Source organism: Microtus pennsylvanicus, chromosome 3, assembly GCF_037038515.1.
Source record: "Microtus pennsylvanicus isolate mMicPen1 chromosome 3, mMicPen1.hap1, whole genome shotgun sequence".
Taxonomy (NCBI): Eukaryota; Metazoa; Chordata; class Mammalia; order Rodentia; family Cricetidae; genus Microtus; species Microtus pennsylvanicus.
In genome coordinates this window covers 20,457,986-20,480,309 of record NC_134581.1, presented here as the reverse complement: position 1 = coordinate 20,480,309, position 22,324 = coordinate 20,457,986, and the positions used below count along the sequence as shown (strand labels likewise).

General features: G+C 45.9%; 1 protein-coding gene across 1 annotated transcript in view; it reads right to left on the bottom strand.

Moving 5' to 3' along the window:
- LOC142845661 (inhibitor of carbonic anhydrase) overlaps positions 1 to 22,324 on the bottom strand; it is a 39,292-nt gene that overhangs the window by 4,685 nt on the left and 12,283 nt on the right. The window contains exons 6-13 of the mRNA XM_075964834.1: positions 21,854 to 21,909; positions 18,241 to 18,419; positions 15,984 to 16,155; positions 14,890 to 15,032; positions 12,573 to 12,663; positions 11,007 to 11,063; positions 6,953 to 7,108; positions 3,863 to 4,004 (exon numbers count right to left, since the gene is read on the bottom strand). Coding sequence (XP_075820949.1) covers positions 3,863 to 4,004; positions 6,953 to 7,108; positions 11,007 to 11,063; positions 12,573 to 12,663; positions 14,890 to 15,032; positions 15,984 to 16,155; positions 18,241 to 18,419; positions 21,854 to 21,909 — 996 coding nt within the window. The remainder of the gene's footprint in view (positions 1 to 3,862; positions 4,005 to 6,952; positions 7,109 to 11,006; positions 11,064 to 12,572; positions 12,664 to 14,889; positions 15,033 to 15,983; positions 16,156 to 18,240; positions 18,420 to 21,853; positions 21,910 to 22,324) is intronic.

The following is a 22,324-nucleotide window of genomic DNA, read 5'->3' as shown; positions in this document are numbered from 1 at the left end:
GTACCTGAGCACCAGCATCTTGAAAACTTGGTGCAGGTACTTGAGCCCTACTAGCCTGATGGGTGAATGGGAGAGTGTGGACATTGTGACATGAAATCTGCTTTCCCAAGCCCCACCCCCACCCCCAAGTCTGAGTCATGGTCACTCTGAGAACCACATCGTCAGACCGCCACTCACTCACTTTGTGGTTTTCTCACCTCCCACTAATCTATGCCTTTCCAGTTCCTCCCAGAATATATACACTGTGCCTCCTGCTACCCGGAGAAAACACAGGAATCATGTGGTGGCTTTTTCCATGTGGTCCTCTGCAAGACCTGCCAACTGTTTCCTCTTCTACTATCTAGCTGGAGGAAGCTGGGTCTCCCAGGGGCACAGGTCCTCACCAGGTACTCTGATTCCAGCCCCACCTGTGACCTCAACAAGCATCTGCCACAGTTATACTTGTTCTCATGAAATTTTAATCTTTCTTTGATTCAGAACTGTTTCATTACCATTTAAATGCCTTCTCTGGTTTTTGTTATTTTATTTGTATGAGTGTTTTGCCTGCATAAAACGCTGTACACAGCATGCATGCAGTGCCCATGGAGACCAGAAGAGGGCGTCAGATCCTCCAGGAACTGGCATTACACAAGTTTGTGAGCTGCCATATGGGTGCTGGGAATCAAACCCAAGGTAAGTGGTTTGCCAGCTGAACCATCTTCCCCACTCCCTGAACAGATTCTTAAACTGGGTTCTGAAGAAACTGAAAGGAGAAAACAGAGTGAGCAAGGATACTTAACTTCAAGTATTTTTGTTGTTGTTGTTGCAAAGAGTGAAGAATACATGGTTGCTTGAATCCATCTTTTGTTTGATGGAAAAAGTAACAGCATGTTTACAAGCTGCTGGGAATGACCTAGTAAACAAGAAAGTGTGGGACCCTGATGGTTCGTTGGTTATGGCACAGTACGTAGGAAGAGAGAATGTGCTGATGCAGGAGAAACAGAATTGGTGGGGTGGTACCCTTAGGATGGGCAGGAGAGGCTGTCTCTACGGGTGCAGGACTGGGCTCTGCCAAGAGAGGACAAGTGTTCGGAATGAAGACTGGGAGACAGCATCCCAGGGTACCGGTGCTGGCAGACGCTGCCCTGAAGCTGATCCAGTACTGAGGCTTTGTGGGCTTCCTCTTCTAATTGCTTCGTCTCCTAGGAAGCAGTAGGAACCCAGAAGCATGCATCTTTTGAATTTGGTCCTCATTGCTTGTAAAGGAAGCCAGACAGCTGGAGGCCTCAGTCCACCAATCTCATAGTTTAGCCAGAAGGAGGGACAGGCACTGAGGGCAGAAGGACAATGACCATGACTGGTCATTAAATGTGTGTGGGTGGACTATAGGAAAACAGGATGTGGCTGCGGGCGTGAGAACAGGAAGTACTCCCAGAATTGGAGTGTACTGGGATGAATGAGGCTGGGGGAGTGAGATGGCAATAGTGAATGAGATATTCGGAGCTAAGATGGTTCTCTGTGTGCTCCTGATAATTTTCAGGCCAGTCTGAGCTGCATAGTAAGGTTCTGTCTTATTTTGGAAAAAAAGACTCATGCCACCAAGCTTGGCAATCTGAGTTTGATCTCTGGAGCCCACATAGTAGAAAGAGAGAGCCAACTGCTTCAAGTTGTCTTCATCTTCACATGTACACTATCGTGCACAAGTCTCTCTCTCTCTCTCTCTCTCTCTCTCTCTCTCTCTCTCTCTCTCTCTCTCTCACACACACACACACACACACACACACACAGATAATCAAATTTTTCTTTGAAACAGTATTGATGTTGGGTCAAACCTAATACAATATACCTTACAATATAAACAGTTTCAAGCTAGTTTGGCTTGGATTTAACATTCAGCAGATATTGCTGTCACTAGTGCATGACTGATAAGAGAGGGAACAGTTTGGAGGGCAGGGTACTCTCCTGGTGTATATGGGGACGGGAGCATTTTCTAGTCCACCACACGCCACCTACACAGCTTTTACTCGACCAGCACCCCCGCCCCGCCATCAGAACACATCTAGCTTGGCTCATCATGCTTAGAACTCAGTCTGCCTGCTCAGCGAGGTTTACTGGGTTCAACAGACATGGCCACTAGACGCTGACCCAGCAGGTCACAACCCAGAGCCCTCCTTCTCCACACTCCAGTCTGCAGACCTCTATTGCTGTCCTCACTGTGGTGTGGTTAGTACCACCCATGCCCTCGTAAGTCTTGTTGGCTTACTTCTGGATGACTCTTGCTACAGATTCTCTCAGGCTGAATTCCTCTCATTATTAGGTTCTCTGCTCTCCTGATCCCTCTGCTCTCAAACGCCTTCTCCATGTACTTTTCTAAAGCTGTCCCCTGTCCTGGTCACTGCCACATCAATCCCTACTGTGTGAGGATCTTGACCATCTTCCAAAGTACATGACAAGGCTTGGATCCAGAAGCTGGGGAGAAGGTTCAGTGGTTAAGAGCACTTACTGCTCTTCCAGAGAACCAGCGTTCAATTCCCAACACGCATGTGGGGCAGCTGGCAATCGCCCATAGCTCCAACTCCAGGCTCTCTGATGCCCTCTGCTGGCATCTTTAGGCATCTGTATATACATGATCATAGATTCACACAGACACATAGACACAGTCACACAGAAATAGACACAGACACACGCACAGATATGGACATGCATACACATATCAAAATTAAAATAAAGTTTAAACTCAAATAGCATGGTTCTGAGGAGATGGTTTTAGAGGTGAAACCAAGAGGAGCTGGGGCCTTGTGAGAAATCCTGAGGTCACTGGGGCATGCCTTTGAAAGGAATGGTTGGACCATGCTGATTCTACTGGGTCACGGACTAGAAGCTCTAAGACCATGAGACAAAATGAACTTTTTCTCCTTACAAGCTGAGAGTCTCAGGCATTTTGTTACAAGGATGGAAAGCTCCCTAACATTGTCTCCACTGGTCCCTCTACTGCATGTGCCGTTGAGAAGAATCCTGCTTGCTTGTGTGCTTACTGTCCTGGTTCTCCACTGGGGAATGGGGTAGACAAGATGCCTCTACCTAAAACAGCACCTTTTCTTAAATGGTTGGAGGAGCCTAGACAGATCTATTATAAAAGATATTCAAGCAACTGAATGTAGAAAGCAGGTGTCTGGGTCTCTCCTGTGATTGACAGCTGAACTCTAATAGAGCCCATGGCTCATCTACAGTCACACAGAAGAAAGGAGGGAAAGTATACTCTGCACCCCCAATCCTGCCCTGCCCAGGTCCCTGAAGTGCCCTCAGGCTGCTGGGCCAAGGGATTACTCTCTCTAGAACCTTGATGTGGGATTCCCCTCTGTATGCTGTGAATACCATCGGTGAATAAAGAAACTGCCTTGACCTGTTGATAGGGCAGGATAGAGCTAGGTGGGGAGGGGCAACCTAAACTGAATGCTGGGAGGAAGGAGGCGGAGTCAGGAAGAAGTCATGTAGCCCCACCAGAGACAGATGTCAGAACTTTACCAGGTAAGTCACAGCCTCAGGGTGATACACAGATTGCTAGAAATGGGTTAAATTAAGATGTAAGAGTTAGCCAATAAGAAGTTAGAGCTAATGGGCCAAGCAGTTATTTAATTAATACAATTTTTAAAGTTGTTATTTTGTTGCTAAGCTGCTGGGCAGTCAGGGAACAAACAAGCGGCCTCCTACAACAGAACCTGGCTGAATATCAGACCATAAAACAACTGGAATTGCAGTAACTCTGTTCTCCAGATCAGGCTCCTTTTAAACTGACACTCAGGGACTGGAATGATGAAAAGGATAAGGGGATGAGGGGGTCGATGGGGCGAGGCCAAGAGAAAAAAAGAGCACAGATACCAACCTGAGAGCTCCGCTGGAGCCATGGTATCCCTCATGGCTGTTGGCAGCACACATGTGGGCTGGGTTGTCACCACCAACACACAGAGCACAGAGACTGGAGTCTGGCTTAGACCCTGGGGCACAGCTGCGACTGAAGAACTCATCTGTGAAGAAGGACAACCAGAACAGCTCTTCAGTGATCGCGAGAAAGGCCCAGGGCTTGTCCCCAACACTGCCCGTAACACAAGCTGGAAAAGTCTGCCAGATACTATGGGCCTGTAGGTTGAAGATGGGTGCCCCAGTGTTACATAAGAACTTTTTGGGTGACTTTCCAGGCAGCAAGATGTCTCTGTCAATCCTAGAGTTTTGGAAGTTGCTTACAATGGACTTCCTGTTTACTTACGTAAAATTATATCCTTCTGGAGTCTTTGATAGAATTGAAGAATAGATAGTTATAATTATAGTTTTCCCTAGTTATGATAAAAGATAAAGTAGATATAAATATTGTAACCATAATTATTGTTTGATAACTTTTGTTGTATGTAATCTTGCTATGTTAAAGTTAAAAACTTCCTTTTTATTTAGACAGAAAAGGGGAGGTAATGTGAAATTACTTTCTGTGTGCTATAAATATATTTTATTGCCATTTGTTAATAAAGAAGCTGCTTTTGGCCAAGGGCTTAACAGAATATAGCCAGGCTGGAAAAGATATATAAAGAGAGTGGACAGAGTCAGGGAGAAGTCAAGTAATAACCAGAGAAGAAAGATGCCTGCACGCTGGTACCAGTAAACCACAAGCCTCAGGGTAAAATATAAAATAATAGAAATTGGTTAATTTAAAATGTAAGAGCTAGCTAGCAATATGCTTAAGCTAACTGGCCAAGCAGTGTTTTAATTAATACAATTTCTGTGCGGTTATTTCGGGCTTGGGTGGCCAGGAATGAACAAGCAGCCTCTGACAACAAGAGGCCTTTAATGCCAGCAGTTAAGAGGCAGAGACAGTTGGATCTCTGACTTTGTCTCCATAGTCAACATAGCAAGTTCCAGGACTACCAGGGCTACACAGAGGAACTCAAACCAAAAATGGTAGTATTGAGATCAATGGAAGAAGATATCCAACATCCTCCTCTAGCATCCATACACATGTGCACACATATGCACACATATCCACACCCTGGTGTACAGACATATATCATACATGCAAAACAGCCATACATATGTGCACACATCCACACCCACACGAACACATGCATACACCATACATGCAAAATATCCATGCACATATGCACACATGTGTGCCTGCACATGTACATATCCACACCTACATGAATACATGCATACATCATACATGCAAAACTAATTTTTTTAAAAAGGAACAAGAACATTATAGAATAAAAGAAAAGATTGCAGACAGACAACGTAAAGGGACTGGCTGGAGATGGACCAGACTGTGAGGGACGGATAGATAATTTAGACCTAACAGAGTGGAAATGGGGGGGGTGTTTAACTTACACCCGTGTTTTCTGATCTCTGCTGTCTTGGTCTTCCCTTACAAAGTTTGTCGTTGTGACTTCAAGTCAGGAAAGGAATAGAAAATCATGGCTTCCAGGCCTAGCACTGGATTCCAGGGAACTACACTGAGGACACTGAGCATGGGCCCCTCCTTCTTACACCCTAATACCTACGGGTACCTGTCAGGACTCAAGCAACCGCACCCATGGATCTGCATATCCCCTCTTGCTCTAGGAAGAAGGATTATGACTCCATGAAACTGGAGACAGAAGGACCCTCAATAGACCTGGGAGTCAAGACAAGAGATGAGGGGTGAGTAGGTTGTCCCCAAGAGATGGGGTGAGAGTAGAAGCCTACAGACAAGGGAGTGGCCCCTGAAAAGGCTGTGGAGAAGCTGAGTCCAGTCATAGCACGAAAATCTTAATGGAGGCCATTCAAGTAGACCATCAAGAGAGGGGAGTGGGGTAGGGGCTTGCTTTGGTCAAGACCCCAGGGGATCTTACTGTGTGGCTACTGTTCTTTCTCCCTAGAGAAATGAGGAGGCTCTGAAGTTTTTGCACAATGCTGGGCTCAGTGCATTGGCACACAGTCTGATCCACACTCTGCAGAAGTCTAACTGACCGGGAGAAGGATGGGATCAAGAGCTGATGCGCAGCTCAGGTGGCAGGCTGCTGAAGTGGGCCAGGAGAGATGAGGGTAAAGTAACAAGAGACGGGTGGGAGGAGGGGAAACTGACATTGCTGGGAGGAGGAGAAACTGACATTGCTGGGCAAGGAGGACTCCAGAGTCCTCCACTATGTTAGGCAGTTCTGGGACATTGCCAGAGTAGGACAAGAGAACTCAGTTTTGGACAGGGTGAGTTTAATGTGCCTTTGAGTTCCTAAAGAGATATGGCAATAGACAGTCCACTAGACAAATGTTTGAGCTGGATGTGGTGGTACATGCCTGTAATCCCAGCTGTTGGGAGGCAGGAGGATGGGGAGTTCAAGGTCAGCCTCAGCTATGTGATGAGTTTGAGGCCAAGCAGAACTTCATGAAACCGTGCGTGCATGTGTGCATGTGTGCGTATGTGTGTATGTGTGTGCGTGAGTGTGTGTGTGTGTGTGTGCGTGTGTGTAGGTCAAGGGGAAATCTGTGTTTAGGAGTTATCACCCTTTAGACCCTATTGCAGTAGCATCCATCATTTTATCCAGTGCATATCAAGAACCCAGTAATTCATCTCATGACGATTGAGCCGCACTTGGATGTGAATGCTTAGAGATTGGGCTTAGACCAGGGAAAGAACTGCCTTTTGCAACCCAACTCTTTCTTAACCAGATTAGGAGGGATGGGCTCTTGCAGGAGCCAGAGAAAAACCAAGCTGGGGTGCTGGGGCGTTTTCACTCCTCCCCTTTCTCCACACGCATTTGTTTTGATGTGAGTGAATAGCCCTGAGGGCAGGTGGCTGTAAAGAAGGGAAAGGTAGGGCTCACCGTCTGTCTGTCAGGCCCTTGGCCCAAATACCTACCTAGGACATTCCTTGCCTTCCACTGAACTGAATTCCCCCCAACTCAGGTACAAGCTCAAGGAAGGCACCACTTCCCCTGGAGAACACACTTACCAAATTTGCAGGACCCCGTTTGGTTGTATATTAAACCCAAGGGGACGGTCCAGCCAGCAGAAGTGCCAACTGCTGTGTGGCAGGACTTCTTGCCTCGAAGAGAGTTCCAGGTGATGCCAACGTCTGATTTCTTAACCACGGCCACAACATAGTAACCTTGCGGTAGAGACACCAAGAGACAAGCTCTTACTGTTTGGAGGAGAGCAGACAAAAGCAGGATCTGACACGTCCCCTTTCCCACAACACTGAATGGCTTCTCTGTGTGATGGGGAATAGGAACTTGGTTTCTCCATTTTCTGTTCTGTTCCATCCCTCGGATGGTGTGTGGAAAGTGCATAGCCAGCCTTTGCCTACAAGTGTGACCTTAGGATGTGTGAGAATGGAGGGGTGGAAGTGGCCGGGGGGGGGGGGGCTCTGCTTCTCCTTCAGCACCCCTCTTCTTATTGTCCTGCCTTCACGTAAAAGATAATGCTGCAGCTCCCTAGTGGGAGCGAGCATTCTTGCCTCCTTCCCGATCCATGGGACTATCATTAATGCACCAGTTATTCCTATCCAAAGAATATACCACCGAATAGTGTTCATTTGTGAGTCTGATCTGAAGAAGGAATTGGTAAGATTAGATAGAATTATAATCTTTAGAATTAGAAAGCAATGTGATCACCACCACCTCTGTTACACACACACCCTGCCCTACCTGTAAGCGTTCAAATGTGGGAAGCTGGGGCTTGACACTGCAAATGGAAGACTTGTCTCGTGGCTATTTCTTAAGTGACCTCGGTGCCTATGTCGGTGCCTACATTTCTGCTTAGTGACATGACAGCCAAAACTCATCCTGTGTACTGAGCCTCTTGTTGTGAGAGGAGAACGGGTGAATCTGTAGGTTCCCAGCAGTGGTGCTGGTGATAGAGGCAGTGCTAGACTCTCAAGGTAAAGCAGATTCTACCGAGTGGGCAGCTAACCTCTGACTGGGCTGTTACACAAGCAGCTAAATACTATCTACTATTACTAAAACACTAATACTGTCTTTGAGTCTAAGGTTTTTATATTTACAACATTAAATACTATTGTCTGCCTTTGATTCTCTCTCTCTGTGTGTGTATGTGTGTGTGTGTGTGTGTGTGTGTGTGTGAAAGAGAGAGAGAGAGAGAGAGAGAGAGAGAGAGAGAGAGAGAGAGAAACAGACAGACACACATAGAAACAGATAGAAAGAGATAGGAAAGACAGAGAATGACAAGAAAGGGAGACAGAGAGACAGGAGAGACAGAAGCAGAGAGACAAATGAGACAGTAAGGGAAAAAGACAAGAGAGATGTAGATACAGAAAGATAAGAGAAAAACACAGAGTTGGTGTGATCATTTGATGGTTGACTTGACAGGAACTAGAACCACCTTGGAGATAAAGCTCTGGGTATGTAGTGAGGGATGACTGGGTTAATTGAGGTTGGGAAGCAGGTACCAATCCCTGGCCTCCATAAAAAGGGAAAAGTTGCCAAGCCCTGACATTCATGTCTCTCTGCTTTCCGACTACTGATACAATATGATCAGGCAGCCTCTCACTCCCATCACCTTGCTTTCAGCACTATGATACATTGTATCCCTTAGCACTGTAAGCTAAAATAAACCCTTCTTCCTGTTGGATGCTTTTGCCATGGCAACAAGGAAAATAACTGATGTATTTGGTTCAATACAAAGCCTTCTTCAGGCATGCTCTGATCGAACTTTTTCTACCATAGCCAACATTTGTCTGAACCGTCTTCTAAACATCCTGGGTGACCTATATTTGCATATGACTGCAGCTCCTGGGAATCCCAACTGCTCTTGAAACAGGTGTGTTGTTTCTGACCATAAATGATCAGACTAGCATACTCGGCTGATGAGTGGCCAGACCTTGGCTTTGGGGATAAGGAAACAAACGGTGCAGAGAAGACTTCTTAGCCATGAGTCTAGAAAGGGGAGAGCTTTGGGGTCCGGTCTTACAGGCAGATTAGGGTGGGCTGCTGTAGCTGAGCAGGGACGTGACACTTCAACTTTGCACTCTGGTGACCTTTGTGAAGCATGGCCGAGGGGCTTCTGTGACCTGGTGCTCAACAGGGACAAAGCCCTCCTGAGGCTGAATGTGCTGTACTGGGCCAAGCCCTCAGCTCCCCAGATCTCTGCTGAGCCTAAGTAAGAATCCGGTGTTCACCCTGGGGCTCTGTGTCCAGTGAACTTTTAAACCTTATCATTAAATCCAACATTATCATTAGATCTAACAAAACAAACTTCTAGCCCTAGCCAGGGACCATTCGGCTCAGTAGAAAGAACCCAATAAGTTTCATTTTCAACAGATTCCCAGGTGATGCTGATGATGCTGGTCCAGAAAACACACCCAAGGACCACCATGCTCCACCTGCAACTTTCAAGACTGGACTCTTCAGGGGAGATAGAAGCTCCTTCAGCCTATGTAGAGAGGCCAGGCAGGAGAACTTATCTCCTGGGTGTGTGTCCTGGTTAGCCTTATGTGAACTTGATGTACAAACTAGAGTCATCTGAAAAGAGGAAACCTCAATTGAGAAAATAACTTCATGAGATTCGACTCTAAAGCATTTTCTTCACCAGTGTCTTAGTTAGGTTTTCTATTGCTGTGAGGAGACACCATGAACACTGCAATTCATATAAAAGAAAACATTTAATTGCAGTGACTCGCTTAAGGTTCCGAGGTTTAGTTCATTATCATCATGGCGGGAAGCAAGACAGCATGCAGGCAGACATGGTGCTAGAGAAGGAGCTAAGAGTTCTTACATCTTGACTCACAGGCAACAGGAAGTGGTCTGTCTCAGTGGGTGTGGCTTGAGCATATATAAGACCTCAAACTTGCTTCTATAGTGGCACACTTCCTCCAACAAAGCCACACCTACTCCAACAAGCCACGCCTCCCAATAGTGTCACTCTCTTTGGGGATCATTTTCCTTCAAACCACCATAATTTGGGAGGACCCAGTCCATTGTAGATAGTTCCATCCCTGGGCTGGAAGTCCTGGGTTCTATAAGAAAACAGGTTGAGCAAGCCATAGGTAACAAGCCAGTGAGCAGCACCCCTTCATGGGTCTCTTCATCAGCTCCAGACTCCAGGATCCTGCCTTGTTTGAGTGTCTGTCCTGACTTCCTTTGGTGATGAACTGTGATGTGGAAGCATAAGCTGAATAAACCATTTCCTCCCCAGTTTGCTGTTTGGTCATGGTGTCTCATCCCAGAAATAGAAACTCTAAGACAAGCTGGTTCATTTTAAAGATCAGGTTAACTCCCTCATCGATAAGTTCCAGCTAACCACAGGGTAGTTCCCATTTTCTTCCTCTTCCTTAGCAAGGAAGTTCCTAGAAGTGCCCAGATGACTCCTACCCCAATGCTGACCTTCATGCAAGGATGGGCACAATATGAAAGGAACACAGGGCTGTGTCAGGAAGACTTGGAGGTCCCATTTACTTCAACACTTCTCAAGCTCAGCTGCAGCCACTTCTGGCTGTGTGCCCCTGGGAAGCCACCCAGTCCTTGGGCCTTCATCTCCTCATCTAGATCCTATGGAACAATAATGTCCGTTCTACCAGATTGCTGAGGAGAATAAACAGGAGCCGTGCTAACAGAAGTCTTTTCAACTGTGGGATACCTGCAGACATCAGTCATTATGACTGCCTTGAGACAGTTTTGTATATCAGCAATAACCTGGGCTTCTTTTTTCAACTCTAATAAGTTTGGTTTTATTTATAATTTTTTTTTAAATTTATGTGTATATGTGTGTACCTGCATGAATCTATGGGTACAGATTCCTGAAGGTACCAGCAGAGGCCAGAAGAGGGCACCAAAGAGGGAACTGGAATTACAGATATTTGTAAGCCACCTGATGTGAGCACTGGGCATCAATCCTGAGTCCTCAAACTTGGGTCCTCTGTAAGACCAATCATCATACTCACTGCTAACTCCTCTCTCCAGCCCACAATTGTGTTTGCTTTTAAGGCTTCTGTTATCCTCTTCCCAAGCATCAGGCTCTGCTTTTAAACCCGATGTTCCTGAGCCACTCACCTTCCAAAGGTGCATTCACACACTGAGACCCCAGCCTCTCACCACCATGTGTAGACACTAAAAAGAAAAGCAGAAACACTGAAGGTTGTTGTGCGACGTTTCGATTGCATTCTGACAATAAAGTTTTCTTTGAATCAGAGGGCCAAGCTAGCTACTAGCAGACAAAAATTAACCATAGAGGTCTGGGAGGACTGAAGACAGATAGAGAGACAGGAAGTAGTAGGGTGGGGCTTAAAGAGCTTCTTGGCTCTTTTGAATGAAGGGACAGAAGAGAATGGCGATCACTTCTCTGCTGCTTCTCTTACCCCCTTCAGGTTTTTACCTCATATCTAACTCCCGAGTTTTTATTGAAAAATTAGATAAATGCATCAGAAGGTCCATGTTAAACTCTCATATAAGTTACTCTATCCAGGCTGTGAACTTCTCAACCTCAACCGAGATTGACTAAAATGAGAAATGTAGATTTAGTGATCTATCACTGGCTATCAACTGGCAAAGGGTAACCCCCTCTCCTCCATCCCAGAATCTTCCCAAGACTCAAGCAGATACAAAAATAAAACAAGGTGCCCCTTGAAGGGGAGGAGAAGAGAGACCACAGCAGATATTGGCTGGGATCCTTTTGAAGTAGCCGTCTGGTTCTGATGTCTTCCCTGAGCTAACAGCGAGTTCAACCCATGGGCATTTGGCAAGCACTGTGGTAGCTCTGCCCACTCCACACCCTCAGTATTGTTACAGCCATAGTAAGAGGTATGATCTTGAACTCTGTCTGTCTGTAACTGTCCTGGCAGGGGCAGAGATACTGAAAAGACAGACACTTGTTCCCCCCTTACTTTGACATCAGACTATTGAAACAGTTGTCCCCAAGGAACTGGAATTCCTCCAAGAATATTGTTCTGGGAAAGGGAAAGACTGAAGTACTGCTGCCAGCCTGGGGAAGAATTTGTCTCCCAAGGAGAGACTTCATATAGTTCTGACACTTGTCAAACCACCTTGCAGGGGAAGCTAAAATATATGATGGATCAATGATGGGTGAGACCACACCATGACCAGGACAGCTCATCTGTGCGTATCTCTTGCCTTCTATTTAAATTTGAACCTTCATATTAGAATCCTGAAGATGGACTTGGGGTCATGATGCCTCCTATTGTTCCTCTTCCTTGCGTGGCTATGGTGAATACAGCCTCTCTCTCTCCTTCCCTCCCACCTCTCTCTCTCTCTCTCTCTCTCTCTCTCTCTCTCTCTCTCTCTGTCTCTCTCTCTCTCTCTCTCTCTCTCTCTCTCTCTCTGACTTTTCACTATTCTGTGACTCTTAAGTTTGTGTATTGAGGGGAGTGGTTGAACTGTCATGGCTGCCGGGGCCCAGTCCTTGATCCTAAAACCTTTGCAAACAGGTCTAACACCCACATATATAGCTGAGCTGACTCTGTTGGAAAGTAGAATATTCCACTTCAAACGCCCTAAAATACAAATATAGTATCATTATCTTACCAGAAAAAAAAGATGGCACTATTTCTTCACCTTTCTGTGCCCCCGCCCAGAGAGAAACAGAGAGTCCCACCCACTCACTGTAGTTCTCGCCCAGGACGGGAACTAAACCGCAGTGGCCAGCGATGTAGGCAAATCCTCCATCCAAGCTCATGGCGTCTGCTTCTCCTTTCTAAAGGTAAAAGAGAAATTGGTCATGAACTGTATGGCTGTCTTCCATCCCACCGACCCTCAGAGTCTTCGACTCATGAGTTCCTGTTATGTGTTCTTATTTAGCCAGACTGTGGTACCCCCAAATCATCTGCCATGATAACATGGAAATTAGAAAACCAGACCTGTCTTTGTCCTGTTGGCTAGAAACAAGGATCTGACTTGGGATATCCCTGTGTCCTCCTAGGAGATCCCTGGACATGTACACAGCACACTTTCTTTATGACCATTGTCACTTAATTCAACAACCCATGTGCCAGGCTCAGGTACTCTATTTAACCTGCCTCATGGAAAATGTTTTCTTTCAACCAATGGAATCAAATCTGTCCCCCAAATCCTATCAGCATTGCACTCAATGGCACAAAAATGTTTCTGACAAACAACTAATAAATAATTAACAAAATGATGAATAACCATTAAACAATTCATTCATAATTAACTTGCTATTTCAATCATTTTTTTCTAAACGGAGCAACTAATGTATGTTTATAGTCATACTTAAGATCACTGAGATAAAAGTAGTTAACTGGAGTGTAGCTCATACTTGTAATTCCAGCACTGGTGAGGCTGAAGCAGGAGAATTGCCACGAGTTCAAGGCTAACCTGGGCAACATAGTGAGTGCCAGATCAGCCAGGGATATAGAGTGAGACTTTGTGCCAAACACCAGCAACACCAATGCACATTCATGTGTGTGCTTCGCTTTAACTCCTCAGCAGCCCTAGAAATCTAAAAACTAACCAGGGTAGGGAAAAGGTGCCCTGTACCAGGCTCTTCCCAGCATTGTGCAGGGCTGGGCTGTAGATCAATGGGAAGAGCAAGGGCCAACTTTAATGCCCAGTATCAGCCAAATGGCAAACAAACTCTCAACAATAATAATAAAAAATAATTAAACGAGTGACACTCTGTGAACGCACATATTTAAACACTGGGCCATGAATCACTCACCATGCCTCATAAAGTCAAATAAAACAGAAAGTGTCATTTGATAACTAACAAGCCAATGCAGAAAGATGTTAAATGATTTGTCTGATGGATGGTCTATTTTCTACAGTAACCACTGTGCCACATTGCCTCCAGGACCTGGCTATTCAAAGTACACATCCTTAAATATTATAAGATATGTATAGTTTTTCTCAAGACAGAGTTTCTCTGTGTAACAGCTCAGGCTGTCCTGGAACTCAATCTTTAGACCAGGCTGGACCTCGAACTCACAAAGATCTGCCTGCCTTCTGAGTGCTGGGATTAAAGGTGTGTGCCACCATTGTCCTGCAAATTTTATGTTCCTAAAATGACCGAAAAGTACCCTGAGGGCTTTGATGAGGTTTAAGAGAGCTAATGGAAGTTTACATGTTGTGTAGAAAGTAGCTGCAGAAATATTAGCTATAGATTAAGATTAACAATGAACTCAAAAATACTGACAGTTACAGGGATAAAAAATTCCAATCCCATATGTATAATAGCAAATAATTTATTAAATAACTCAAATATAAAAACTATCAATTAGGGGGCTGGAGAGATGGCTCAGTGGTTAAGAGCATTGCCTGCTCTTCCAAAGGTCCTGAGTTCAATTCCCAGCAACCACATGGTGGCTCACAACCATCTGTAATGAGGTCTGGTGCCCTCTTCTGGCCTGCAGACATACACACAGACAGAATATTGTATGCATAATAAATAAATAAAATATTTAAAAAAAATAAAAATAAAAACTATCAATTAGCTAGATAAATTGACACTGAAATATTTAGCAGGAAATCATGCAGGATTTGGGGGTTTTATTTGTTTGTTTGCTTGTTTGAGACAGTCTCCTGTAACCCAGGCTAGCCTCAATCTTACTAGGTAGCCAAGGATAGCCTTAAACTGATCTTCTTGCTTTCATCTTCCGAGTGCTGGGATTACAGCTGTGCACCACCGTGCTTGGATATGCAACTGTTAAAAACATATTTTAACTTACGGTTTCATTGCCTAAGAAAGTGCACCTGCTGTGTCCAAGACTTTAAATAATAAAAGTAGCTAACACGTATTAACAGCTTACCCTATGCCAGGCGACATTCAAGAGTACTCAAGTTGTAATCTTTACAACTGACAAACTTTGGAAACTACAGACCCAACAAAATCTAAATCCCATCGGTTAGTGCCGAGAGATTTACCCAAAATCAGGGGCCCCGATGAAGAAGAGGGACTTCCTACCGTGATGGCAGCAATGCAGTCCTCAGGAGTCTCCTCGGTGACACATGCCAGCGCTCCACCACTCACAGCGCTCCAGTGGTCGCACTTGGCCCTCTCCTGTTGGCCCACTGCACACCACTGCACCCTCCGGGAGTCTTCCAAACCTAGGATGCATAGAGATGATGCAAGGACCCCCCCCCCAAAACAAATTCCCAGATGACTGCAGACATGCTGCCCAACGGGGCATCACTGAATGCAATGAGCAGGTGTGACTCATTTCATGCCACAGTTCCCTGGCTGCCTGTCATTGTCTAGGAAAAACAGAAATCAAGGCGTTCGTGAAAAATAGTGACAGTGGAGCTCTTCCCTCCCCCTGATGTCACCTCCCCAGGGAAGCTTCTCAGCTCTCCGTCCCAAAGCTGGGCCTTCTGGAACTTTCCTTTGCAGTATCCCATGGAAGTCATGTGTTCTGCTCTGATGGTCTCATTGCTGATGCTCACCCCAGTGTGTTAGCTTCCACCTAACTCTCTGTAGATGCTCAGGGACTATTGTTTGATTGAAAGGAGGGTGAAGACAGAGAAGAAGCAAAGAACGGGATGGGAAAAGCCAGGGGAGGGTGGAAGCTGCACTCAAAACCTTTCTAGTTCTGCTCCTGATTGTGGCCATGGCCACGTTCCCATGTCAGCTTGGGATGGACCATCCTCCCTATTGAACAGACCTGTCTGTCACTGGGTGAGTGGAGCCAGTTAACACAAGAATCCAGAGCCACTGTTGCATTAAGTTGTCTATCATATAAAGGTCCTCAAATCCCTTTTGTAGGGACTGGGGAAGCACACCTCAGTAGCAGAGTCCTTGCTTCACATCTGTGAAGACCTGGGTTCAAGTCCCAGCACCACCACTTCCACCATATAACATTTTTGTCGTTAAATAACTTAGATCTTTTCCCTGGCTCGGCAGAACATCTGCTCATCAGCCAAGGATATTGAGTAGCTCTCGAGGGCTTTACAGATCAATAAGGTTAGGCGATATTTGCAGCCACCAGCTAATTCTAATCCGGGACTTCTGCCTCACCCTGTGGTGAAGCTTAGCAGGTCCCTCCATGGGGCCTGACATACCTCTCTTTAGTTTCTTAATGCCAGAAAAATACTCGTATCCCAGGTACAGATTGATGTCCATCTTTGGAGGAACTCTTAGAAATCCATGAGCAGCATCAGTGAACAGCAGGTCTTTCCCATGAGGGGAGCCAAAGAGCTGGAAAGCAGACGACTTGCCATGTCCAAAATGTTCCTGTTCAGAGGCAGGAGAAGGAATGGAGGGACACTGTTGGCATGGGGTGAAAGTGAAGACAAAATGAACTTGAACTAGGTAAAGGGAAGGGAAGGGAGAGCCACGCGGTCATCCTTGGCCACCGTTTCTTCCTGCTGTTCCAGCTGCCTGCAGTTGGAAATACTAAATGGAACGTTCCAGAAAGCAATAAATTTTAAATAACTTTAATTATAGTGAGTATACGGTTGTATTTTCTATATATTATTATTGTTGAAAATCCCTTACTATGCTTAATCGCTATCATATATCTGAGTGAACAGAAAAAATACAAGACAGTTGTTGACTCACAGTGGTTTGAATTTGATTTTTTTTAACACAGTGATGAAGGTTTACTGGAACATAGTTCACTGCATCAAGGAGTATCTATCTATCTATCTATCTATCTATCTATCTATCTATCTAGGGTTTAAGACTTTCTGCAGTTACAGGAATCCACTAAAGATTTTTATTTTGTTTTCGGTTTTTTGGGGGGTCTTTTTGTTTTGTTTTCCTTTTTGTTTTTGAGACAGGGTTTCTCTGCAGCTTTGGCAGTCTTGGAACTGGCTCTGTAGACCAGGCTGTCCTTGAACTCACAGAAATCTGACTGCCTCTGCCTTCTGAGGGCTAGGATTAAAGGCGTGCACCACCACTGCCCAGTTCCACTGAAGATTTTAAGGTAACCCTTTACACATAGAGGGAGATATCCTGTACACAAAAGCAGTGCCCAGGGCTTCTAACAAGTCTCTTCATGGAATGTTTTACTCAAATTCCATCTAGTCTGAGTCATGTAGACTCGGGGAACTGCTAGGGTCTGACCCACAGACCTGTAGAAAGCAGTTTGAGTTGGTCTTGTGCCATGCAGCTACGGTAGGACTCTTGCTGTGTGTTCCCATGGGCAGGGTGATGGCTGCTGCTTGCTTGTCTGCCTTCCCTGGTGGCAATGCTAGACTTCTGCCTCAAGTTGCTTACTCCAGCACATTGCCACTAGGGCTGCAGGTGTCTTGTACCCTCGCTTTACTCCAGGTTTCTTGCTAAGGACCAGTTATGAGAAGCAAACAGTCTCTTGTCTTTTCAGGCCTCCAAATACTTCAAAAGCCCTGTGCCTGTGTTACCTTGGCCTGGCCCACAGTTACTCCTGATTATAGCTTATAGTAGCACCTGTCCATGTGCTCCTTCAAGGGACTGCAATTGCTAGGTTTGGCAGGATACGTCTGTAATCCCAGCTCTTGGGAGGATAAGGAGTTCTAATCCACCCCTGGCTACACAGCAAGTTCAAGGCCAGTCTGGGCTACACTAGACCTGTCCCAACAAAAACCAAAGCAGAAAGATAACAATAACAAAAGTCAAATGACTGTATTTTGTCTCACGTGCTCTGCATGGAATGCCACCTGCTGCTGTCCCTAATAATCCTTCGCCCTTTCTTTGGGCACACACAACTTATACCCAGGGCTCAGGATTCTCCCCAGAATGCGCTTCAAATAAATTCCTCCGTTAAAGCACAAAGTACAAGGCTGGTATTCTCAAGGTTGCGCAATCCCTCCTGGTGATGATAATGTGTGCACTCCTTGTGCCTGCGTGGATTCAAGGGCAGCTCTGTTTAGTTCATCTCTGAGTCTGAGTACTGTGTTGACAGAGATGGGACAGGGTACAGATGCTGACTGAGAGAGAGTGCCACCAACACAGAGACAGGGTTCCTGATCTGGGACCTCAGTCAGGGGAGTCCCAGGCCAGGGTGGGGTCATGAGAGAAGCACTTTGTTGAGGCAGAGGGGGCTCTTTAGAACTGAAAGAGTGAAACAAGATAGGAAGTGCTTCTGAGAGTCTTTAGCTCCCAGGATGGTGATGCCAGTCACGTGACCTTTATGGCCTCTACTGTCTGTAATAAACACAGCCCAGGTAGATTGTCAGTGAAGGGATCGTGTGCTAGCACCACCCACTGTGTCCTGAATACACAAGGACTTCTAGTCTGCAGTCAGATGGCAAGTAGTACCCCCACACACACACACACACACTATACACACTGAATAAGGGAGCTGTACGTTGGGGAAAGGATGTTGGGCAGGGGTACCTGGGCGACTCTGAGAAGCTCTTGGATCAAGTCCTCTTTGCCGTCCACACTGCGAGCCACGACAACATGAGAAGGGACCCGGGCCAGGTGGCACTGCTCGTATTCCTCCACTGGCCTGCGGGTGTTGTCGGGGCAGAGCAGCTCGTACTGGTCCCTGTCTGCTTTCTGTGGCAGTACCTCTGAGGAGGGAAAGTTCATGTGAGCAGAATGAGCTAGGAGCCGCACTGACCTCTGCCCACCACCACAGAGCGAGTGGGCTGAAGGGGACAGAATCCTTTCCAAACATGCTTTACACAGGTGAGAGAGCAGAGGACTCAGCAGGGAAAACAACTGGTTTATACTCTCATTGCAGGTCACCCAGGGTTGGGTACCACACCTGGCCAAGGCACCCTCCAGCTGCCCATTCCCCTGTAACTCTGCAAATAAAAATGGTGACAGCAAACACACGTTGAGCAATGACCGCCCACACGACTGTACACAGGGCTCACGGCTGCTCAGGCCTCTTTATACCTAAAGAAGGCCAGATATGAAATGATCACATTAGAGACGTGAAGAAACAGAATCAGCATCTCGTTGGTGCTGCCATCCTGGGGCAACCAACATCCCTCACAAAAGCAACCAAGTTCTCCAGAAACAGAGCCTGCTGGGAAAAAGCAATGACAGAGTCGATGGTGAAAAGAAGGCTAGGGTCCCAGTTGGGGAACTCTGCATGTGCAAAGAACAGGTTCCTCTAACGTCATGTTGATTTTCAGTGCATTCATAAATTGAAGTCCTAATCCCCAGTGTCTCCAAGTGTGACGTTACTTTAAAATGGTCCTTACAAATGTCCACCAGTAAGATGTGATCATACTGGAATAGAGTGGGCTCCTAACCCAATACAACTGGTTTTCCTGTGAAAAGAGGAAATGGGACAGAGGTGTGCATGCAGGGAGTCTGTCATGTAAACATGAAGTCAGACAGTGAAGATGTAAGATGTGTATGTATAAGCCAAGGAACACCAGTGATGGCCAGCCAGCCAGGAGAGTGGCACGGAAGAGTCTTCGTCATATCCTCAGAAGGAACAAGCCCTGTTGACACCCTGATCTTGAAAATCCAGCCTCCAGGAGAAGGACATGACGTGTTTCTATTGCTTAAACCACCTAGTGTGTGGCACTTTGTATTGGCAGGCCTGGAAAATGAACACAGTCTTTGGGACTGATAAAAGTCTTATACCGAAAGAGGAGGAGCTGGCCTGGTAGTGCAGGCCTATCCCAGCTACTCATGAGGCTGAGGTAGGAGGATTGCAAGTTCATGGGCAGCCTGGACAATAAAGTGAGTTCAAGACTAACTCAGCCAACTTAGTGAGGCCATGTCTCAAAATGAAGGAAGTAAAAAGAGGGCTCGGAGTACATGGCTCAGTGGTATGGCACTTGCTGGATGTGCAAAGCCCTCATTTCAATCAGTACTGGAAAAGGGGGGTAGGAAAAAGGTAGGGAGTTACCATCAGATTTTGGAGATCATTATTCTTTTTTATGAACTATCATAAATTCAATATGTCACAGAAAAAACACATATAAAACCTTTATATTAAAAAAAATATTGACTGAATATGGAAACACTCACCTGTAATCACACTACTTAGAAAAGTCCAAAGAGCCAGGTGTGGTGGAACATGCCTTTAAGGTAGAGGCAGGTGGATCAAGGCCAGCCCGGTCTATGAAGCAAGTTCCAGGTCAGCCAGAGCTGTTACACAGAGAAACCCTGTCAAGAAAGAGAAAAATAAGGAAGGAAGGAAGGAAGGAAGGAAGGAAGGAAGGAAGGAAGGAAGGAAGGAAGGAAGCGAGGAAGAGAAAGAGAGAGAAGAAAAATTCAAGGAAAGAATTTTTATTTTAAAAATTAATTAAGTAACTTTAGACAGGGTCTCACTATATAGCCTTGGCTGGCCTGGAACTCAATATGTGGACCAGGCTGGCCTCAAATTCACATCATCCTCCTGCTTCTGCTTCCCATGTACCACCTTGCCAGACCATGAATATTCAGTAATTTAGTAACATTAAAATTTAAGTTAAAAGGAAATCCATGTGCTCTAACAACCTCAGGAAGAAAATGCCTTTTTGCCTCACTCACTGCCAGGGTGGTGGACCCCGGCTTACCATCGCCGGTCACTTACATCCCACATGGAGGAGTGTTTCAGAAAACTCTCCTTGGAAGGCTAGGGGAGGTCTTACTACCGTGGTAAATGACTTTCTTTTCTTTTTTTTTTTTTTTGGTTTTTCGAGACAGGGTTTCTCTGTGGCTTTGGAGCCTGTCCTGGAACTAGCTCTGTAGACCAGGCTGGTCTCAAACTCACAGAGATCCGCCTGCCTCTGCTTCCCGAGTGCTGGGATTAAAGACTTTCTGCAAAGGTAAACCAGAATGGTCTGGGACAGCCTGCTCCTTCCCAGAGGGAGGGTCTTTTAAATCTCTGTAGTAAGTGCTAGGAGATGCCACCTGCTGGTACAACCATGGTAACACAGGCATTCAAAAGCCACAACGATAATTATTAGAGACATCTTGGTTCTGGAAGATAAGACCCAAAAATAGTCATGAAAATTGTTGATAATAGGACACGCCCCAATTTCAAAAATGCTAACACACCAGTCCAGTGTGCAGCGATGTGAAGGTGAACTGTGAATGGCTGAGCAAATGAGCAAAGGATGCTGACGTCATCACAGGGGAAGGCAACTAGGTTGTAACCAAGCCCAGGGTAAACTGTGAGGACCTGGAAGCTTCCTGGAAGCATTTGTTATTGTTATAAAGCCGAACTAAGCATTGAGCTAAACATTGAGCGGCAGAGTGTGTCTGTATCTGATATTTAATTGGATATAAACCAAGAATCTGTCCAGGCCTAGTGGCTTTTTTTTCTGTAAACCCAGCTACTGTGGAGGCTGAGCAAGAGGGTAGAAAATTTGAGGCCTGCTTGGGCTAAAGAATGATCTGAAGGCCAGCTGGGAAACTTAGTGAGCTCTCGTCTCAAGAGACCAAAAATATTAAATGAAAAGCTAAAGAAGGCTTAGGAATGAAACTCTGTGATGGAGTGCTTGCCTGGCATGCATGAGGCTCTGGGCTCAGTGCACAGAATTTACACACACAAAGTCCAAGAATATGTAACATTAACTTGTCTGAAATTGCCCTTTGCTTGTTTGAGCTAAATTGTCCAAAATGGTGGAAAAGTTTACTGTGTTGTTTTTAAATTAAAAATAAGGGGGGGGGGGTGTTTCTCAGGGGTAAAACATTTGTCTAGTGCATACAAGGCATTTGGTTTAAAGCCTAACATTGCAGAAACAACTTCTTTCATTATTGGAAAGTAACAAATAGCAATCCAAAAATCAGGTTAACTAGATTTATAGAGGTGTCTATAGGTTAGCTGAGAGAGCAGGGGAGGGGTGGGTGCAGGTCCCTGATAGGGAGGTGGTGAGCAGACTTGAGCTAAGAAGAATAAGTGGGGTCCTAAATAATGCAGGAATGGGGAGAATGCTTTCCTAAAGTCCCTTCTGTGCATTAACCATCTCAATATCACTCTCTTCTAGAAGTGAGACAGAGTCCAAGCCTTTGGCCAGGCTGGGGCCCGCTTTCCTCTTTGTCCAGCACTTACCAAACACTGTCAGGTGCCTCACGAAGCTCACATCCCCCGCACCATCCTGCAGACATCTGCAAACATGACAGACAAGGTCAGGCACTCTGTCTGGGAACACACCTCACCTGGCTCTTGTGCAACACCTCTTAGGATCTGGTGGGGCCTTGCTCACAGGTTCTCAGGCATCCGTCTGTCTTCAGAGAGGCAATGGCCTTATCTGAAGCTTTTAAAACGTCACCGCCAAGCTGAGCCATGAAGCAGGCAGGAGGCCTGGACACCAGCATCGCAGGCAGTTCTGGAGAAGGATGTCAAGGCAGACAGGACCCTTGCCTGCCTCTCAAAGAGCAGCGCCAAGCCACTGGCTTGATTTTGGCTTTTAAAAGTCATCAGATAGCCCCAAAACCCAGCTAGTCCACTCTGGATTGAGCAGTCACCTTCTTCTCTTACAGAGCATGGAAAGCCACGGGCAAAATACCAAAGGTGGTTAGG